The sequence below is a fragment of the Haliotis asinina genome, chromosome 3, assembly GCF_037392515.1.
Source record: "Haliotis asinina isolate JCU_RB_2024 chromosome 3, JCU_Hal_asi_v2, whole genome shotgun sequence".
Lineage (NCBI taxonomy): Eukaryota > Metazoa > Mollusca > Gastropoda > Lepetellida > Haliotidae > Haliotis > Haliotis asinina.
The window spans coordinates 36,613,315-36,634,214 of record NC_090282.1 but is presented as its reverse complement, the minus strand read 5'-3'; the positions used below and the strand labels follow the sequence as shown (position 1 = coordinate 36,634,214).

General features: G+C 38.8%; 1 protein-coding gene across 1 annotated transcript in view; it reads right to left on the bottom strand.

Moving 5' to 3' along the window:
- Positions 1-4,739: 4,739 nt before the first annotated feature.
- LOC137276787 (CD109 antigen-like) overlaps positions 4,740-20,900 on the bottom strand; it is a 29,294-nt gene continuing 13,133 nt past the window's right edge. Inside the window, exons 16-38 of the mRNA XM_067808432.1 lie at positions 20,123-20,272; positions 19,873-19,941; positions 19,650-19,683; positions 18,337-18,468; positions 17,324-17,474; positions 16,367-16,484; positions 16,039-16,152; positions 15,464-15,520; positions 14,796-14,930; positions 14,273-14,411; positions 13,014-13,190; positions 12,721-12,799; positions 12,436-12,592; positions 11,984-12,058; positions 10,945-11,128; positions 10,594-10,808; positions 9,346-9,516; positions 8,665-8,727; positions 7,826-7,935; positions 6,410-6,557; positions 5,671-5,773; positions 5,404-5,495; positions 4,740-4,850 (exon numbers count right to left, since the gene is read on the bottom strand). Coding sequence (XP_067664533.1) covers positions 4,839-4,850; positions 5,404-5,495; positions 5,671-5,773; positions 6,410-6,557; positions 7,826-7,935; positions 8,665-8,727; positions 9,346-9,516; positions 10,594-10,808; positions 10,945-11,128; positions 11,984-12,058; positions 12,436-12,592; positions 12,721-12,799; positions 13,014-13,190; positions 14,273-14,411; positions 14,796-14,930; positions 15,464-15,520; positions 16,039-16,152; positions 16,367-16,484; positions 17,324-17,474; positions 18,337-18,468; positions 19,650-19,683; positions 19,873-19,941; positions 20,123-20,272 — 2,685 coding nt within the window. The 3' untranslated portion in view covers positions 4,740-4,838. The remainder of the gene's footprint in view (positions 4,851-5,403; positions 5,496-5,670; positions 5,774-6,409; positions 6,558-7,825; positions 7,936-8,664; positions 8,728-9,345; positions 9,517-10,593; positions 10,809-10,944; positions 11,129-11,983; positions 12,059-12,435; positions 12,593-12,720; positions 12,800-13,013; positions 13,191-14,272; positions 14,412-14,795; positions 14,931-15,463; positions 15,521-16,038; positions 16,153-16,366; positions 16,485-17,323; positions 17,475-18,336; positions 18,469-19,649; positions 19,684-19,872; positions 19,942-20,122; positions 20,273-20,900) is intronic.

The window sequence follows — 20,900 nt, the reverse complement described above, 5'->3', positions numbered from 1 at the left end:
AAGTGAAATCATCGTATAACGACTTCAGTAAGCATGAACAATGATAACCCATCGATCACGTTCTGTCATCTCTTGATCGGCCGCTTGCCCAAATTTGGTTTTCATTGTTTTGCCAAGGTGGGTCCTGGGCGTTTCATACCACATTTTTAGTAAAATAGCATATTTTCCCATTTCTTCAGCTCTCCCCTTCCACAGTGATTCCTTCCTCGTTTTATTTTATGTCCTATCAGCCTTTCATCATACATTTCATGCTCTCTAAGTCATTCAGCTATGCTATGCTCTCCTTCTACTGTAATATTCGTTTCTCTTGTTAACCTTTTGTTTATATCTGCAGATTCGGACATTTTTGAATCAGTGTTAGATTCGGTTGCAACTGCGTCTTCTGAAGTTTCTGCTGCGTGTTTGTCAGCAGTAACATTTTTTCTGTTGACCAGCGTTTCCGGTTATTTTTGATGCGCTCTTTCAGGTTTTGTCCTTTCGTCTAGTAGCATACTTTTTGGGAGGTACGATGAGACGTCTGATGGCAAGCTCTGCAGTTCTAAAATACCATGGAAATCGGCATATACAATCTGGGAAGGCAGAGGGGAGACAACGGGGAGGCAGAGCGAACGCCGTGGTTGTTCAAACGGACGCGATAGTCACCGAATGAAGGAAGAGTGAATGCTTACCGAACGTCAGTGGATGCTCAACGGATCACAGGCAAACTTTAGCGCAAATGGGGTTGCGCAGCATAGAGAATATGCCAAGTTCTCTTATATGCGAGCCTACTACCTTCGCTTCGGATCGAAAAATATTTTTCATGTCAAAGTAAAATATCGCCACGGTCAAAGGTACACTCACTTGGTTGTGCTCTCAGATTTTCTAACCCACGTTTAATAATTACTAACGTGAAATATGTTTATTCAACGTCTTAAGCGCCACTCGTGGTATTCAGATCGTTCTTCGCCTCCATTACCAGTGCCAGCTTCAGGTTGAATGGCGTGACGGATTAAGAATAAGCAGAAATTAAAAAGAAATACCCTATTGCTTAATTTTACCATGAACCTGTTTGAATTTATTTGTCTTATATGTCGTCGCTATCGTGACATTTATTCTACAAAAAAGCACTTCTGATCGCACAAGGTCGGGTCGTCCACGTGTGACGTCACGAGCAGGAGACAGTCAAATCGTCCTACGTCACCTACGTGACAGATTTCTGCCGGCTGCATGAACCAGGGCTAAGATGTTTAGAGGTCGTCTGTCCTCACAGACCATTCGAAATCGGTTGCGGGCTGCCAATCTTCATTCGAATTTTTATTCTTGTGACCTGATATTCTGTATACCCATGTTTTGGAATGGCGATGTAGCCCAGTGGAGCTGATTGCGGCACTGTCAGCGTATCGACTACATCACACAGATCTCAGCAATGCAATGATAACAATTTAATCATCATACCATTTCTTGTTCTTTCATAGTGCCCTGAAGAAAGAATGTGAAGTTTCTTTTTTGACTCAGTATATGTTTAAAACACCCTAAATACAAGCATTGCATAATATGTTCAGGCTCTCTTTCGTGTCTTCAGACTATTAACAATCTTTCGTGTAAACATCCACCTTTAATAGAAATTCAATTAAGAAAAGACCTTGATACTGTCAATGCGACATTGTCTTTTGTTGGTTACCCAGACATGTTGGAATCTCTGGTAACACAATGACCGATCTTGCTACCGAGGCAGCACTTAACAAATATGTGACAACAAATCTTATTCCATACGCCTATTACAAAGCTATCAGTAGCTCTTATATTTGTGATCTGATACAAAAGAAGTGGGACACCCAAGGAGGTATAAATAATTTTCATTCAGTAAAACCCTATATCAGTTACACCTACATGGGCTGCCAGTCCTGATTTGAAGAGGTGATTATGTGACGATGTCGCACTGGCCATAATAGATATACTCACTAATAATTACTGAACCGCGAATATCCTCCGCATTGCATCCAATGAGATGAAAGAATCACGATGAAGCATGTCCTGCTTTACTATCTTGATTTTGCAATCACAATGGGAAAATATTTCAATGTCAAAACAGTCAAAGAAGTTTATTATCATCTAATTTTTTAATTGTTAAAGGAAATAGAAATATTGAATAGATTTTGAAAGTCTTTTCTAAACACTAGTAAATAATTGTAATATAAACTAGCACTTTGCCAAATTTATTGGCTTTACCCTCAAATGGGCTAAAGTACCTCCTGATAGGGTATGTAAGTCCCCAAACTTCAAACTATTTTATTTTAATACCGGCACAATCGCCAGCGGCTTAATGGATGGTGAAAATCCAGCTCCATGCAGGTAGAAAAATTACTGAGTGAGTGAACTTAGTTTTACGCCGCACTCAGCAATATTCCAGCTATATGGCAGCGGTGGTCCATGGACTCGTTTATTTACAGACCACCGCCATATCGCTGGGATATTGCTGAGTACGGCGTAAAACAAAACTCACTCACTCAGTCATAATGCTGAGATATCATTGAAGGAATAGAGAACCGACTGTTTTACAGTCTCTTTCTTGTTTCAGTTTGCACGAAGTACAGTCGAACCATGACCCTCTTGAAGGGAGCGTCTGTCGTAAAACGCAATATGGAAACATACATGGGCGTTAATATGAGGGTCTGCGAAAAAAGATGTATAAACATGAAAAAGTTTCTGTGCAAGTCGTTTGACTTTGGTCATAACTGGAGTCTCTGCTACTTGTCCAACGTCACCTACTTCGACGTACCAAGCTCCGAACGTGAAATGAGCAAGAGATGGACACATGGGTGGAGAAAGTGTTTGGAATGGAGATAGTTGAACAGCACACCTGTCGTGAAAGCTAACGAGAAGGTCGAGAGAACTGGGGGAGAACATCCTAGTAGGTTCAAATGAACATTCATAAATCATTGGAGAGTCTCTGTCCTAGACTACTGAAATTTCATATGGTGACGTTCCTCACTTACTTTTTACGACGGCTGCTATTGATAGCTGAATACATGCTCACACGGAACACCTGGTGTCTGGTTTACTATGTTGCGTTTCCTATTTGTTTTGTCACATGCTGGGTGGCATGCATGTTTAATTGAATAAACCTCATTTGAAAGTATGAAAGATTCTTTCTCTTTTATCACCTTATCCCGTCCTTTATTTTTATCTTCACTATTCTCTCAAGAATGTACATTTACAGCTAAAGCTTCAGTGTTGTCAAAGGTACAATTACATTACCTACAACCTTTACAACATTACCACGTGTACGATAAAAATAAAACCATGAAAAATTATCGTAAAATACATATTGACTGAGGAAAAAGAAACTTTCATGAAGCTGTCATACCATTTCAATAAGTTTCTTTAATTTTCCATTATTCAAAAGACTTAATTCTTTCAATGCATGTCTCAAGTGCACTGAAGAGCTATCGCCTCTGTCGGTTCAATGCGTTCATCAAACATTCGGAAATGATCAGTCTGGGAGACGGTCTCCAGGCCCAGATCACAGACACAAGTGGCTATAATAGTCGACATTTAAACAACGAACCCATCATCTGCTGCCTCTGACAACCACTAGATTTATCTGCAACGTAAATATCAAGCAGCAAATTATGACAATGTCGCATTCGTTTCAGTCAATATCTTCTTCTCTAATGACATTGTTTTGCCTCAAAATTCAATTTAATGGTAGTGTTAAAACTTAATGTTTCTTAATACAGCCCATAACTGAACATAATTGTATATAATATTATTCCTACACCAGTTTCTTGTCCCATCAACACAATATCTAACAGCGCATGAACAACACTATACATGTAATGTATAATTCCATGACATCATGCATGATATTTAGCTATAGATGGCACAATGTGTATGCCCTTAACCTCTGAAGGCGATTTAACTTAGTTCAGAATACTGAACCATTTTCATTTTCGGCATTAAAATTAAGAAATCGGTTTGGAACAGAAAAAAGCCCCAAACACTCAACAATTACATAACGACACTTTATCTTCCAAACCTCTTTTGGAATGTGTAATAAAACATTGTAAAATGGTCATCTATGTTATCTATAAGCTTATGATGGCAGTGACAACAAGAATGGTAATAGAACTGTACGCTCGCACGGGATAACATGTCATCGTATTCAAGCTCCGTAGATGGATGCTCATGCTGTTGATCACTGGATTATCTGATCCAGATTCAATTATTTACAGCCCAATCTCATAGAGCTGGATATAGAGTGCGGCGTAAAACTGAAGTCACCCTCTCCTGTTTACGCGGAATTAATATTACACACGTCTTATTAAATGATCCATGTGACAACAGTCCACCAGCATGTTTATAGTATACCTGTTGCATCTGTAATATTTGACACTTGCTCTTTGACCGTTGTGCCATCTCGATTACAATAACAGCGAGCGAGTATGGTTTTACGCTGGTTTTAGCAATATTCCAGCTCTATCACGGTGGAGGACACCAGATATGGGCCATGTACCCATATGGGGAATCGAACCCGTGTCTTCGGATTGACGTTCGAACGCTTTAACCACTAGGCTATTCTTCTGCTCGGATTTTCTAATAAAAATGAACCTGTTCTTCAGGAACTGAATCGCGCTGCTGTTGTGGTCATTCAAAATGCGTTTGATGGGACACGTTGAAACCTGATAAAAAGTTGTGAACAAAAACCAACATGCCCTAATAAAATCTAAATTCCATGCTTACAACCACACGGACAGATCTAAACGTTGCACCTATTTATTCAATTATGAACAAGTAAACATTAACAATGAAGGATATCGTAAGTCCACAGACGGTCGCGTTCCAGGTGTGCTTCAAAGTTATCCAACTATCTGGAAATAATGAAATTCAAATAATTTTAATTGGTATCACATAGATAAACAAATAATGTGCTTCACCCACTTCATGGGAATAATGAATTAAGATTGTCTCGAATGTTTGGATAATTGAAATCAAGTCCAAATCTAAAAATCACATTACATGAACATGTACAGCCTAGAGGCTGCAGGTGATGAATGTGGTTCGTGTGATGAAGCAGACAGCATTCAGCTGCCTGATAATGTCTGGTTTGTGTGCCGTCGGCAGATTGATAAGCAGCGCTTCTAATCTCAAACAGTAGGGCTATACTGGTTTGGGGGTTATTGGCCGTTCCAGATATCACCTAGCTTATGTATCATATGTTCCAGATAAATACGGCTACCTGTTTCTATGGTAGCTCTTAAATGAGTTCCGATGATTTTTAGAGTATATTTGAGATTAGCATAAATCCAAAAAAGTAAAAGTATTTTAATGTAACTCTGGGTGAGTGAGTGAGTGAGTGAGTGAGTGAGGATTTAATTAGAGTGAGGATTTATTAGAATGTAGATTTTATTTCCTTATACCAACCAGATTCCCACATCCGTCGCAGTCTGTACACACATCGCATAGTTTGGCATTTTGAAGTTCAGGAGATATATAGAAGACCGATTTCTGATTGGCTGCAGGAAAAGCAGATACGTACAACAACTTGATTCCGATATGATGCAGTTAGATAAAGGAAATGTGCTCATAACTAATTATTATGACAAGAAACGTTTAGATTGGTGTAAGGAATAAATAAATGATTTTTAGAACATTAATGTTTTGGAACATTATTTGTCCAAATTAGGTTACCTGGATTGTAATAATCAAAGACAACAACCAACGACTTCTGTGTTCTGAGCGTCATCCCAACTCTGACAGCCCTGATGTCCACACACACCTGACTTGACCCGATCTGTAGATACATATACAGATACATATAGATACATATATTCTCGCCTAGGTGAAAAGCTGTTTTCTCACCGGGTCGGGAAAACTGCTGCAACATTACTGTAGTCTCACTGAATTAGACATGTTTTATTGAATCATGCATAGTTCACTACTTTTTCTCTCACGTTTTTCACTACGTTCATGGACATCATAGATAAATCACGTGACATTTTCATCTTAGGGAGATATCTTTTGGAACTCGTTCAATTTCTAACCGTGATCGTTAAATGTTCAAAAAGCCTCGTAGATATACAGGTAAACAATTACGCCGTTGTACATACATATGTAGCTAAAGCTGATTACCAGAGACCCACATCTGGGCATCAGTGAATATCTGCGTTTGATTTAGTCTTCAGCTGACAATGCTTGATCTTCGTAAGATCGGGTGGTCATATTCGCTGATTTGGCTGTGTCATGTCATCGCATTCCAGTTGCGCAGATTCACGGTCAAAATATCAAGCAATGCCTTGTCTGGTTCAATTTGATTAGTTACAGTTCGCTGCCTTAAGGTTGTATTATTGACAAGTGTGAATAAACAAGACATTAGGACATCAACAATATCAACAAGACCTATACAACACTTTATTTTCATGCAGTATACCTCTTCAAAGTATAGATCAACGTTTCCACTGTTGTATTCCTTTCGTTTAAGGCTGGGTAAGTTGGTGATCACCTCCACATCAGGCTGAAATCCGGTGGGGATACCAGCTTGTATCACCGCCATTCCGCTTGACCCAGACAACAGCCATCTGGAAAATGCGTATTGGACTGATACTGTGTTTAACCATATTTTATTTTAGTTCTAAAAAACCACCATGATTCATAGAGAGACGACGGAGACGGATATTCCTGTTTGAAACGTTGCTTTCATAAACATACTTTCATGTATTTACGAATAAATACCATTGGCAATGTATTTAACCAATATAAAAGATGTAACTTTCTAAATCTGAAAAATGAATGCATTATTAATATTAACATAGTTGCAATACACTTAAGAGTTCCAGAGAACTCACGTAAAAATTTCATTTCGAAGCCTTACACATATATATTCTATGGCAACATCATTTCCAACGCCAGGCAGAATGTCTACTAATCCAAACAAAGTTTTGAATACAAAATGCAATGCGTCATCAAAATGATATCCTGAAGGACGTAGTAGCATCAAAATGTCCTTTGTCCAAAATACCAATAACTGCTGTTGTCTATGTTTTATCTTAAAAGTAGTCCAAAAGTAAAGTAAAGGTCCAAATCTAGAATATCACAATTTGTTTACCATCACAAAAATGGTACATAAATAATTTGTAGATGTAGATACTGTGGCGGCACTACTGAAACTTCGACTGGAACCTCTTGACCAAATGTGTGCGTCCACTGTCGTTGTCAACTTTTCTGGTATTCCAGTTCCCTGGTCCGGTCGAAAATGAACGAATGAGGCACGAGCAAATGTAGTTTGGAGATGTAGGGCTTGGTTCCAATTTCAGGTGTAATTATTATAACCAATTTGATATTGGTTAGATATATCAAATAATACTGATTAATATGTGTCCAGTTGCAAGGTTTGGTCTCAAGTTTCTGGACTGGTTGTTGCGTCAAGTTGCGCAATAGGACGGAGCCCAGTCAACAGGGAACTAGACTGTTGTGTGATCAACGTTTTGACTTGTAAGTATAGATTTCCGCCACGTTCAGCAATATTTGCATACTTCAGTTTTTGAGCAAGTAATTAATGCACGGCCCGGTGATGATAACAAATGCAGTATTGTATTTGTATATATTCGGAATCTCTGACATCAAGGATTTACCATCCTTATAATTACTCACAGTCATGTACATACTTTTCCATATATTTTTACAGTGAGGTGACATTTACCCACGGTTTGAACACGTTGCCCACCTTGTGACGTGGATAAACAATGGTAATAACTTCTAGAGTATACAGTTATATGTAAGAACGCTATTTCTGACTGACATATTATTTGCACTGAAAATCAGTTCATATGTGATGCATATTACCGACCTTGTACAAATCCTCACGTTGATAGCATCAACAGTTTGTTTAGTAATGGATGCCGTAAGGTCGAAGGCCGCGTCATCAGTGGTCACATTGACATTGTAGAACACTCCGACCTTTGACACAGGAAAACAATGGAAAGCACAAATAACGTATACTTGCTTATAATTGTACTTGATCAAATTTTAAAAGCGGGAATTAACTGACCCTGCGTTTGATATCATTCAGCTATGTAACATTTTTCCAACTTCTCTTTTCATCTAATGTATCCCATTATTGCCTTGTACGACATGCTAGTGTAGATGAAGTTGCAATAAAATCGCGCAGATATGCCAAACATAAACAAATAAGAGACTGACGTTTATTTTCTATTCTGGGCACAACTTTGTATCCGCATGTAGTATGATGTTGCCTTATTTTGAAATGTAAAATACATGCACCGATTAATGAAACGTAAGAGAATTTCCAACATCTTCTAAATTTTCTTTCCCCTCGACAACCACTGTTCATATATTTACATGAACAGGTGACTGACCAGAGAGCTCAGAAATGATTTTGCAAATACAACGATTGTAAAACATTGAACATACATATAGCAAACAAATTATTACTAAATCCACCTTTCGGCTTTAATGGTATTGTTGAGCATCGCAGTGGCCAATGCTCTCTTAAGATGAGTAAGCACCCCCTTCCCCAACCCCATGCTGCCATACGAAAATGGGGAGTCTGTACAATATTCACATACAATGCTCCTATGTGTATGTACCTGGATTAATACAACGATTACTACTGAAACGGCTGCATACGTGCACTTAGATATAAGGGCTATCATCTATTCACCTTACCTCTATTATGCCCAGTCCGGACCCTGTAGCACTGACACTGACCGTCTTGCTGTCTCCAGGAAGCTGAACGGAAGAATGAAAACAATATAAATTGTTCACTGGTCACGTGGGGGAATGGGAGGAAAGGTTAGGGAAATATCGAGGATACATCAAAACATGGGCCCCGAGGGACGAGTGAACAACGTTTTTACCTTCCCGACCACCAACATGTGGCCATCACTACAGACAAGAACAACCGACTTAAAGGTATCTCCCTCCCATCGATCTGCATTCGCAAAACATCGGTAATTTCTGTACATCCTATGTGATTCAATGTTATTCGACATAATGAATTACTACCACGAAGTACCAAATGAGTTCTGTATTCCCAGCGGTGTACATTGAAATGTCCTTCGCTTGTAAATTGAAAATAGTAGAAGACCGCTCAACCAATCAGAATGCGACATTTATTAGTGAGGTATGACGAATAGTATAATCCCTAAGACTCTTTCTTTGGCTGTTCCTGTCTGCTGACCTTTGTATTAATAATGTCCATTATATATATGACAATGGTTTCTGAAACACAACTCCATCGCTTCAGTTTATATATCTGATAGTAACAATGGGGCATACATTACTCTGTATATTCTCTTTGATGTAAATGATAGGGTAATTAGTTTCTAATTTCAAAGAAAGACTTACCTGGAGTTCATGAAGGACGTCCTTGTTTGTGTTGTCCATTGTGACATGTTTTGTTACCCCACCAGTCGCGACGGTGGCTGCTATGTTGGTACCATGCGCCGTCGTTTGCTTTGCTGCTTTATGAAGGGATGTATGGAAGCTGGATAGAGCATCTAGAGCTATGACAGTGTCCTTGAAAATATACACAGAAGTAAAATACTAAAATAATACACGTAAAGACACGTGTAACATAAAACCAGTCTATATTTATACACCAATAAAAATATGTCTCTGGTAGGAAGGAGAAGGTAGGACAAATTGCAAAACGATGGGTGAATAGCTCAATCAAAAGAATGTAGTTTATGAAAAGGAACGGTCGATTCAGAATGAGTTGTTTGCCCCATACATATACAGAAACGCAACTGCGGGTAGAGGGCTCACGATTTCCAGTATTAATAAAGAAGGGGTACATTTTTATTTGTTATCTTCCGGTGGTTAAATGAGTAACATTCCAGCATCCCATCTGGCCACGTTCTGTAAACTGAGTCTGGACAAGACAGTTCCAATGATTGACTTCATGAGCACTGATGAACGTGTAGCAGCCACAAAATTTCCTAGTCCCATGCTGGGATTCGAACGATGGACCTTCTGATCTGAAGTCGGACGCCTTGTCCACATGACCAAAAAGGTTAAACCCATCAGCAAGCTGATGAGGTAAGGATGTCATCTCTCGGATGACTCCACGCCCTGCTACAAACGCAAATGGGACATCATCAGAATCAGTGAGCCTGTAATCCACAGATCAGGTCAACCAGAGACTTTCTTGAATGTATTCGGACAACTGATACAACTTCCCCTGTAGTATTTCGATCTCTAGAAATGGGTCCATTAACATTCCAGTAGAAACATAAAACACAGAGTCATTCAGAGGCAAACAGTTATCAGTGTCTGGTTGACTAATCACATGCATAAACAGCTTTCTTTAACAAAGATGACAGGGCTCAAAACAAAACCCCGTGGGACAGCATGAATAGTTGAGACGATATTGTTGAATTGAATTATTATATGTTATCATTTAGGCACAAGTGGCGAAACATGAAAACGGTAACATGCAGAAACCATGGTCACACTGCCACCATCCAGAGGTTTCTTGACAACTGTGGTGCCAAACTCGAGAAGATACACTGAAGCTACAAGCTCAGAAAACAGTCTCGGAAAACTGATATTCAGATGTCGTTGCAATACATAAAACTATTACCACGTAGGTACCTGTGTCGATGTGAACCCTCCATTTGGGTTCCTCTGACGGACGATCCATTTCATGACCTTGAGCCCCTCACCGAGTTCACCTCTCACCACATGCGACAGAAGAACGTAAGCTGTGGTCTCAATATCGATAGGACTAGAGAACCTCCTTTGTCTACTCCAGGGTTGGCGTTTCGGGAAGCTGGTGGTTTTCGTTGCCGTCCAAAACTTGACATCTCCTAAAAATGGTTTCATAACATGTATGCTACAGTTCATTCCTCTGGATCAGCAAAAAATAGTGACAAGGAAAATCCGTTAAGCGCAAAATTAAATACAAGATACAGATTAATGGTGTGTGTTCAGAAGAATATTTACCTTCTTGATGGCTGATAGCTTGCAGTTTATTCATTGCGATGTCACCGAGTGAACTCCGAGCAAGGGTCAAAGCATATGCCGATATTGCCAAGGCGTGGGCGTGGTTCTCATCAAGAGTGTTCAACTGACTTGTCAGGTAATGCAGAACCTTCCTTTGGGCATCACTGATTGAACGTTGAGTTTTCTTAAAGGAAGAGATGTGGAAACAGTAGTAATTATTCTGTTTCCTATTTGCAGTAAGAGTAGCGGGGAAGCCTGGTGGTTAAAACCTTTTCTTGTTACGACGAATGCCTTGTTTCAATTGTCCACATCCATCCAATGAGTGAAGCCCATTTCTGGTGTCTACTACCTTGCTATTGCTGGACTATTAATGAAAGATTTGCAGTACATGTCAGTGGCAGCAAGTGATAGAAGTACGAGTAAAATGTGATCGGTATCTGAGTAACTAGCCTTTGTGTAAACATCACATGACAGGCTTGATAGTTAATAGGTTGCAGGATGGAACAGTTTCCAGAAGACGGCGCTACTGGTATGATAGTGATTCTAGAGAAGTTTGATGCCTGACGTGTATCCTATTTACTCTTTGGTAGACTGAATGCTAAATGGAAAGCATCACAATCCTGCCACATATTCAAGATCAAAGCATAGGGATATGCTTGTTTATAGTCATTCGACAGTGAAATATTCGTAATATCAGTGATTACCCTTACAATACTTTTAGTTTTGAATCTTATTGATAGTTAGATGAACCATTGTTTGTGTGTGTATGATTGTAAACCTAAACACGGGTGGTTTGAAAGAAGCCTGTTGATTACTTATTGCAGTAATATATAATTACAATTCCATAACTACTTTCTTCATTACCCACTGGGTTTCATTTTATGAATATGCAGTGCATATATGATAAATACAAAGACGATCTCAGTATGGAATTATTACTACGACTAGATACAGCAGAGATATTTCGCTTTTATCGGCTAACTTTGAAAAGATGTCAGTGGAAAGTTTGATTAGATTTTTTTAGTTTATTTGAACATACGTATTCCAGATTCTTGACGGACCCCAGTGTTATGGAAACATACGCAGCAAGGGCTACTGCTGATTTGACTCCTCCCTGAAGGATACAGAAACAAACACTTGACAGATGAGGTACAACACCAACACAATATCAACTCAGCCACCTTTTGAAATCTAATCGGTGTATGTGAAAAGAGCCTTTGAAATGAATATTGCACTAACATTTGAAGAATGTTCTATCATAAATAATTAATTATATTTAGAAGAACAAAATGTAAGCTGGGATGCAATTGCATCAGACTATTTGTATGTATGTATGTATGTATGTATGTATGTATGTATATATGTATGTGTATATGTATGTATGTATGTATGTATGTATGGACGGACGCACGCACGCACGCACGGACGGACGTCTATATAAGGAGTTTTGCAAGAAGAAAGTCAAGTCATGATGTTTAAAAAGGAACCCACTTGCATGTATTTGTGATAGAGGGCATGTTTCTCAGGAAACGATCCATCGAAGTTTTGTTGTGCTAAGATCCAGTCGACTGCTCGGACAATCACATCATCACTTATATAAACCATATCGGAAGCTTCCATGAACGACTTAACAACAAATGCTGTCAGCCTGAAATAATATAACGTTTATAATGACATGTCACATAAGCTATTTCCTTATTACGGTTTGAAATCGGATATTAGTGTTTGATCTTAATGTTTCACCTTCAACAGGAACTTATGCACAAAATCCCTCACCAAGTACTCCCTATACTATATGTTGTAAAAGTTGCGAAGGAGCCATCTTTCAGCTGATAGAGCAGTTCGTGTTGATACCCTGCAAGTATAAAAACAGACTAAAGCAAAGTAGCACCTTTCTGATGTTATGAAACAGAAAAAATACGAAAAACTTGCAACAAATGACATTGCCTTACCGTTATATACTTCTGAACTTAGCCTGTAAGTACAACGAAAATATTTATGCTGGAAAGTAGATATATAATTTTCAGTTTTATCAAAAGACCTTCTCAAACATTTTGATGTTTTCTTACCCTGTTTGATATAGCTGGAGAGTTTCTGCAGATCAGATGATGTCATTTGACCAGTGCTGTTTAGGTATCTGAATATGTAGATGTCAGGAGAAAGTCTTATCATTGTTTGTTCACCACACCCCGTTGGAAACGTCACCAGTTTACTCAAACCGCTGATACTGGGCGCCATTATGTCTCCTTAAACAATGTTGAAATGAAAGGGAATATGTTGTTGTTGTTATTGTTGTTCGTCATTCGTTCACGAATGTGACCTATGACACCAGTTGGATGTTTAGCTGCACCTATATCCAATATTATAATACTACCCTAGCTACCATAAGAACTGATTGGCTGGGAAGTTTAAATTGTCAAAATGAGAAATAGATTGCTTCAGTTTTGTAAATGCACAAAACGTTTCCACCAGAAACAAGTATCTTGAATCAATTGTCGCCTCTGACATTACCAAAATTTCTTTCATATCCATCTTTGTTCCTAATTATAAAAGCACTTTACAAGATATATTGCTATTTTCTACGGAAGCGCTGAAGGGACATGAGTATGAGAATTTTTTTAATATATATTTCGTGCGCACGATATAATATAGCGTGCGCACGATATAATATAGCGTGCGCACGATATACGAAAACGTGCGCACTATATAACATAGCGTGCGCACAAAATGAAAGGAGACACGTATTTTTAAATGTTAAATCGTGCGCACGAGATACTATAGCGTGCGCACGGTATAGTATAGTGTGCGCACGATTTAACAAAACGTGCGCACGATTTAACAAAGCGTGCGCACGATTTTACATAGCGTGCGCACGATATGATGTAGTGTGCGCACGTTTTGTTAAATCGTGCGCACACTATACTATACCGTGCGCACGCTATAGTATCTCGTGCGCACGATTTAACATTTAAAAATACGTGTCTCCTTTCATTTTGTGCGCACGCTATGTTATATAGTGCGCACGCTTTATTATATCGTGCGCACGCTTTATCATATCGTGCGTACGCTTTGGTATATCGTGCGCACGCTATATTATATCGTGCGCACGTTTTCGTATATCGTGCGCACGCTATATTATATCGTGCGCACGCTATATTATATCGTGCGCACATTTTAGTATCTCGTGCGCACGAAATATATATTAAAAAAATTCTCATACTCATGTCCCTTCAGCGCTTCCGTAATTTTCCTTTATGATAAGTTGATAACAGGTTTATCAACTACAGATGTGTGAAAACCATGCTAAATGATTTTGCTTTGAAATTACCTGAGAGCTTTGCTTTGATGGTGACAGATTCTTGAATAACTGATGGAGGTAGAGCGATGTCCAGTGTGGTAACCACAGATTGTGCTGAGTTAAGATCTAATACAACAGGTAGGTTGTATTGCTGTGGAGCACCCTGGGGCTATAAGATGTGAAGAAGTACGTCAACAAGTGGACGTCTGTCTGGGCACGAATCAGGTCACTTATCTCTGCAATGCTCTATGTTAACGAAACGTCCCGCAAATAATATTAATCCTAACTTGGCTACACCATTGGTCGGTAGCATGACCAAACTGCCATGTGGTTAGGGTACCAGGATATACAATGAACAAAGTCAAACGCTGTGACGGCAACAATGCTCAATGGAGTTAACTTATGCAACAAGCATGTGATGCTGGCCACAGATAGAAGATTCTGATACATCTCTTTTCTCTGACAAGTTAATGCATGGTAGTAACATCAATCATCAATAAATCAGTAACAAGATACGTAATGAGTATACTGTAAATACTACAAATGCACAGACCTTGACGACAATCTCCTTTTCAACAGAGTCTGAAACTCCATTAAAAATGCCTACAGCTGTAACAGTGACCTTCACGATACCGAGACTGCTGACTGTGACTGGGACAATGAAAGATAAACTTCCTCCTTGTGAAATCTGCACATGTAAAAGCAAATACAGTGTTTCTAATGAGTCCCTATAATGAACTGAATATAACTGGTTGAAAAAGAAAATTCAAAATGTTTATGCTAGACACTTGGGAGATGTTTTCAAATCTGGCGCATCCGCTTACATAAACAGTGTCCTGAAGCATTTTTACTGGCGACACTATTTACTTGCCTTTGCATTTTTTAAAAAAAAGCAGGATATAACCAACTGATCGCCAACACCTGGTATCTTAACTATTTGACTGTGATTCATAACCACACGGGGTTGACATACTCGACATTGTACAATTGATGGAAACGGACAGGGTTTTGTCGATTTCATTTGATCGCACGCGGAGTTATCTGGGATTTGGTTCATTCTATGTTACAGTATTTGTTGAGCTCAGATATGTAATAAATGACATTGAAAACAAGAACAACTTCAAAAACGTGTTCAAAGGTGCAGTAAACCCTCATCACTCATGGGAAATGCCTTTGTTCAAAAGGAGTTGGCAGTAGTCTAGGTTATGTGGGATATCTTACCTTTCCACTTCTGTAAACTTCATTTTGATTCTTCGAGTTTTTTACTACCAAGGTAACCTAAAATAAACATCAACATAAACCCGTTCAATTCAGTTAAATGAAGAACGATATGTCTAAAAACACTTCAGGTTTTTAAAACCGGATGTTGTATTTTCTTTGACCGGATATGTGTCCATTGAGTTTCAGTCAATATGTATCTACAAACACAAGGTTACAATAATGCAAGTTACTTTCTGTGGAGTGCATACATGTAGTCTCGAGCATTTTCGTCCCGTCCACATTTTGCCCCAGCCATGTACTCAATCGTTTGAACATGAAAAATATGTCTTCTTTAAAACTACATTGAATTTTGCCCTTAGATGACAGTAGATACTTTAGCGTGGAACATCAATATTTTACCTTGGTACATCAATGTATTACCTTGGTACATCAATGTTTTACCTTGGTACATCAATGTTTTACCTTGGTACATCAATGTTTTACCTTGGTACATCAATGTATTACCTTGGTACATCAATGTATTACCGTGATATGTTCCTGACTTATGGTATACATGACTACTGAGTAATACTTACAGGAACATCAGTGCCCATATAGTTATACACCTGAGGCTGTAATAGTATCTGTTCCCCAAACACGATGTGATCCGGAACAGTGAGTGACACGAAGAAAGTGAGAAAGGTTTTCACCTGGAAAAGATTTTACAGATGACTTGTACTTAATAGCATTTTCGTTAATTCCAACAGGGTCTGAACAGAAGTATGTCATATTCGGAGAAAATGGCCAGCGAATTCCAAACAGGACACGTACCTGCCTATGTAACTGTTGTCGTTCATACATTCACGAGGGTGAAGATCAGTCATTGTTTTCACCTATGTTTTGTATAGTGTCTGTATTCGTTACCTGAGTATGTTCTGAGGAGATGCTTAGTCCATACTTCGAGCTTAGTCCAAAGGCACTAGCTACCCATGTAGTCAGTGTGTCCCCAAGGTGCACAGGAATTTCAGCTTTGCCCGTTGGACTGTAAAGCAAGAAATATCAATATGAACAAACCCGAACTGATTTTAGCATGTAGCGCACGTACAACTCATGTAACGAGCATGGAACCAAATAACTGAAATACACGTACAGTATCGACTGCTGGAGTAACCGTAGACCCTGACGTATGTTGTTTGTCCATTGATGAATGTTTAATATGTATTACTGTGCAAGGTACAAAACTATGTTTATCAATAAATAATAAAGTAATACAACTGATTGCAAGGCAAATATAGATCTCATAGAGAGTGCTACCTCAGACCAAAATATACTCTTAAAAATAGGGGAACTTGGGGGATATATCGGAGTTAATCAATGTTGATATGACAGTATTGAATGTTTTCAGACTGCATCACCACTGGTACTACCATATGATTACAATTGCTTGAACGGTAATCGCTCTTGAAAGATGATAGGTGTATGGGGTGAAATTTGCATGTATGCGATTATCATTTTCAAACAAAAAACGTCTAGAAACAAACACTAACAACTGTGCGATACAAGTTGATTGTTCATTTTTGTGGCTGTTAATGACACCACCGCTTGCACATGGGACTACTGTGTGGTGCACGTGAATCTCATGCATTGTGTTTAGGGGTGAGTATAAAGAGAAATGGTGGTACCTTCATAACAGGTCTGTCTTTGAAAAGTTAGTTAACGCCAATACTTCCTATCCAAACTGAAAGTTCACGTTCATTTTCAAACAAAAAACGGCTGGAAACAAACACAAATCACATATGATGGAAATTTTATGAAAATTTTGACAAATATTGAAATGAGATGCCACGTAACTAGTGAAGGTGTAACACATAGTATTGCTACCCAATTGTGATCCTTTTCCAGAGGAGATTCTCTGGAAAGTTTGCTCGCGTCCTTGTTTTTTGAAAAACTTTTATCCCTGAAATCGGTAGATGCATAAATGCGTCCGGTGTTGCACCAGGAAGTGGCGTGTATCCAGGATATGGAGTAGCTCCTATTAAAAAGGAAAATACATTATGAAAAGTCAGAATATGTATCTTAGTCGCAGCAATATATCCAACCCAGACTGAGATATTCAAGTGGATGAAGCGGTTCGACTACCCGTTGAAGTGCATCACATGCATAGGTCCCCACTGCTGGGAAATTGATAAACTACTAAAATCGATGTAAGTCCTGGTTTACAGAAATACAGCGATATAATAGAAACCCGGAAAATACGCACACATCAATAAATATATCGAATTTAAAAATTCTCACAAGAATCGAAAGCTTTTGTTCATATCTATTATGTATGTAGGAGGCATCTACCAATGCTTCCCGTGGGTATGCATTCATGCAGTTTACCAAATCGCCAAAGAACAAGTTGCTGTACCGAACGTATACAAAACTATCCCGTCAGCGCTGGGCTTCACTACCTCCGGCGATCAAGTTGGATAGAAAAAAGACAACAAATGCACGTGTGAAAATTCAAACGTCTTTCATCCATGAAGTTTTGGCCAGATGCCACTGTCTAATGTTATATCTTGCTAAGAATAATCCTAAAAACGAATACAAGACTTAGTATTTTTGAGAAAAAAAACACATAATAATATATTCAATCAATGTAATGTGCTAGCCAGTCATCTCGATGGATCAAACAAACTCGATAGTACAACGGGGCTTAGTCTATCGATTTCCTGACTCGCACTGAGAACCATATGCTTACAGATAATGCAGAAATGACGACTTACGGGAGGCATCCAACACATGACGTCTGATGATTACCATGAGAAAACGTCAATGAATATGGACATTTGATCATCATTAATTCAAATATGTACATTAACACTATGCTGCGAAAGAAGATCGACACTCACCAATGTGATCAAGTTTAAGTTCGCAACGCTGCCCAGTATATGGCACGGGGCAATAACATGTGAACCCTGGTATCTCATCCACGCATGTTCCTCCATTTAGACATGGTGGTGAAGTGAAACACTCGTTTATATCTGTACAAAATAAATCACATTCAGGATTCAACAAGGAGTTAGATTTTAAGTGCTACTACTCGTTTCGGATATTTTTCAAGCATGGTCCAATTAAGGTAAAAAAGGTGGACAGTGATATTATATATTGATCACCACTACTACCTAAACAGTGACGACACTGTTGGTCATTTCAATGATAAATGGCCCTGTACAGCAGGATCCGCACACCTATTTGCGACCTCCAAGCCTGGTGGTGTTCAAAATGCTTCATAAGCACAAACTCATGAACTCAAACAATTTTCTAGCATAGATTTATGGGTGGTGGAAAGAAATTCGTATTTTAATAGTTGTTACGTGTTGATATCGACGTTGAAGCAATATCGCAGCACGGGACACAAAGGTATTGGAAATGAAAACAAAAATAATTAAAAATTTTGTTGTCTGAGTTATATAAGTAGGTAGATTTACAAATGAATATAACGTACATAGTAACTGCGATAACAGAAGATAATGGAGTCGTGCAAAATAGCAGGGGTATTATCATTTTAGTCTGTGATAATATTCACATATAGCTGAAACAGCAGTAGCCAAGATGTTCAGTCTAAACAACTTTTCAGTTCTACTCTCTCGCGTATACAGAATAAATTCTTTCTGGTAACAATCAAGGCGGCTGGGCGGTTTGCGAAACATATATTCTTCACGAATCCACAGGACACAAGACAGGACGATCCTGATGTTTCCGTGCAGCACGGACTACCCATCCACGACACCTGTCCCTGATTCCATATACGTATGCCACAAAAACGGGCTAGATCATGAGCATGCTTGATAACGGCATATTACCATTCATTTACAGTAAACTGGTGAAAGGTGTTTCAGAAATCAGATGGAGATTGATATGTATGGTGGTACCCCCGACGTTCTCGCTGTGTTAAACAGCACTTCGTCAATCTTACCTTGATCTCTGGGACTCTGAAATCCCAGTTCGCTAAACATTAATCCATATTCCCAAGTTGTTACTGTTACTTGAAAGTTTAAAACTGGGTTCGAAATAGACGCATTTCGGAGTATCTATTTAGATCTGTACCCCCATATGCCACATAATCCACCGATAAATTAAATATTTTGAGCAAAGTACCGCCCCGAAAATATTTCCGTAGTACAGTAACAAGTTGACATTGTTGTCGGCCTTGTCGCCTTACCTGTTTTCCGTATCCAAACAGACATACCAGTGTTCTGAAACCATTCAATATGTTAAAACTACATGCAGTCAGTAAGTTGTTGTCCTATCAGTGCGTGGCATCACTCTGTGCATTTGCTTTTAAACAGCTTGATCAAGCTAACAGATGAATACTATTAATAGGATATATTTCTATATTGTTGTGATTTACTTTCCTGTCGTTAGAGGAAAAGAAATGTATTCACCGTAAGAAGTTCTTCACTGTTATCCACATCCACGACAGTAACATCGTTTGACAGCAACAGGTTTTTATACTAAAAGAAACGTCAAGTTTTGTCAGTTTTATATTCATGTAGCTCTGAGTATTTTTGTGAGAATTAAACTAAATTATTACGGGAGAATGAGGACATATGCACCCAGTCTGTAAAATAACTGACGAGCAGCTTACGATCAGACACATGTGTCTCTATACATTTATACATTGAAAGGACCTACTCTGGACTTTGTGATTTCATTTTCATTGCCTAATATAAGGACACTCTTGTCAACGGCCATGAGATAGACCGTGGTTCCAGGAGCCCCTGATACAGTGAGAGTGATGTTGCCGCCGGGAAGAACTTCTGATTCTTGAAAACTGATGTGCAACTACAAAAAAATTTCAATAATGAGCACATAAAATAGTTGCATTCTACAAATAGCGAAACAGTACAACTACTTTTGATCTGGTACGATGTATGCTGTGAGATACAAAAAGGGCAATGTTTCAAATCATTAAAATCTATAACACAAGCCTACATTAGATGTACTCGCGATTCCTGCCATCACGCATATTATCAGTATTAAAGGGACAGTAAACTATATCCAATATCATTATTAAAAATTCTTGTCCAGCAAGGTAACGTGGATGCGTTAATAGTTCGAAGATGAACAATTCAACAGCATACAACCATTCTGATGAACCATACAGAACGTAAAATATAAACCGCAATGCAGGAGAATATCAGCTCTTCAGACATGTTCCGTTTGGGGTGCTTATAGTTGTGAATAGGCTACAACAATTCAGTGAGAACTTTGCTATAAGGGCCGACACCAACCATTAGCATTTATTGCCCAACACCGAAGACCCATTGTTGAAAGTTTCAGGAGAATAGACACAATTCTCCGTGAAGGAGAATTCCGGATCTGTTTGACTTGCTTAAATAATAACAAAAGGCCTGATACATCACTATGATGTTACGGTATAGATGCTTATACCGCTGTCAGACACGAGTAC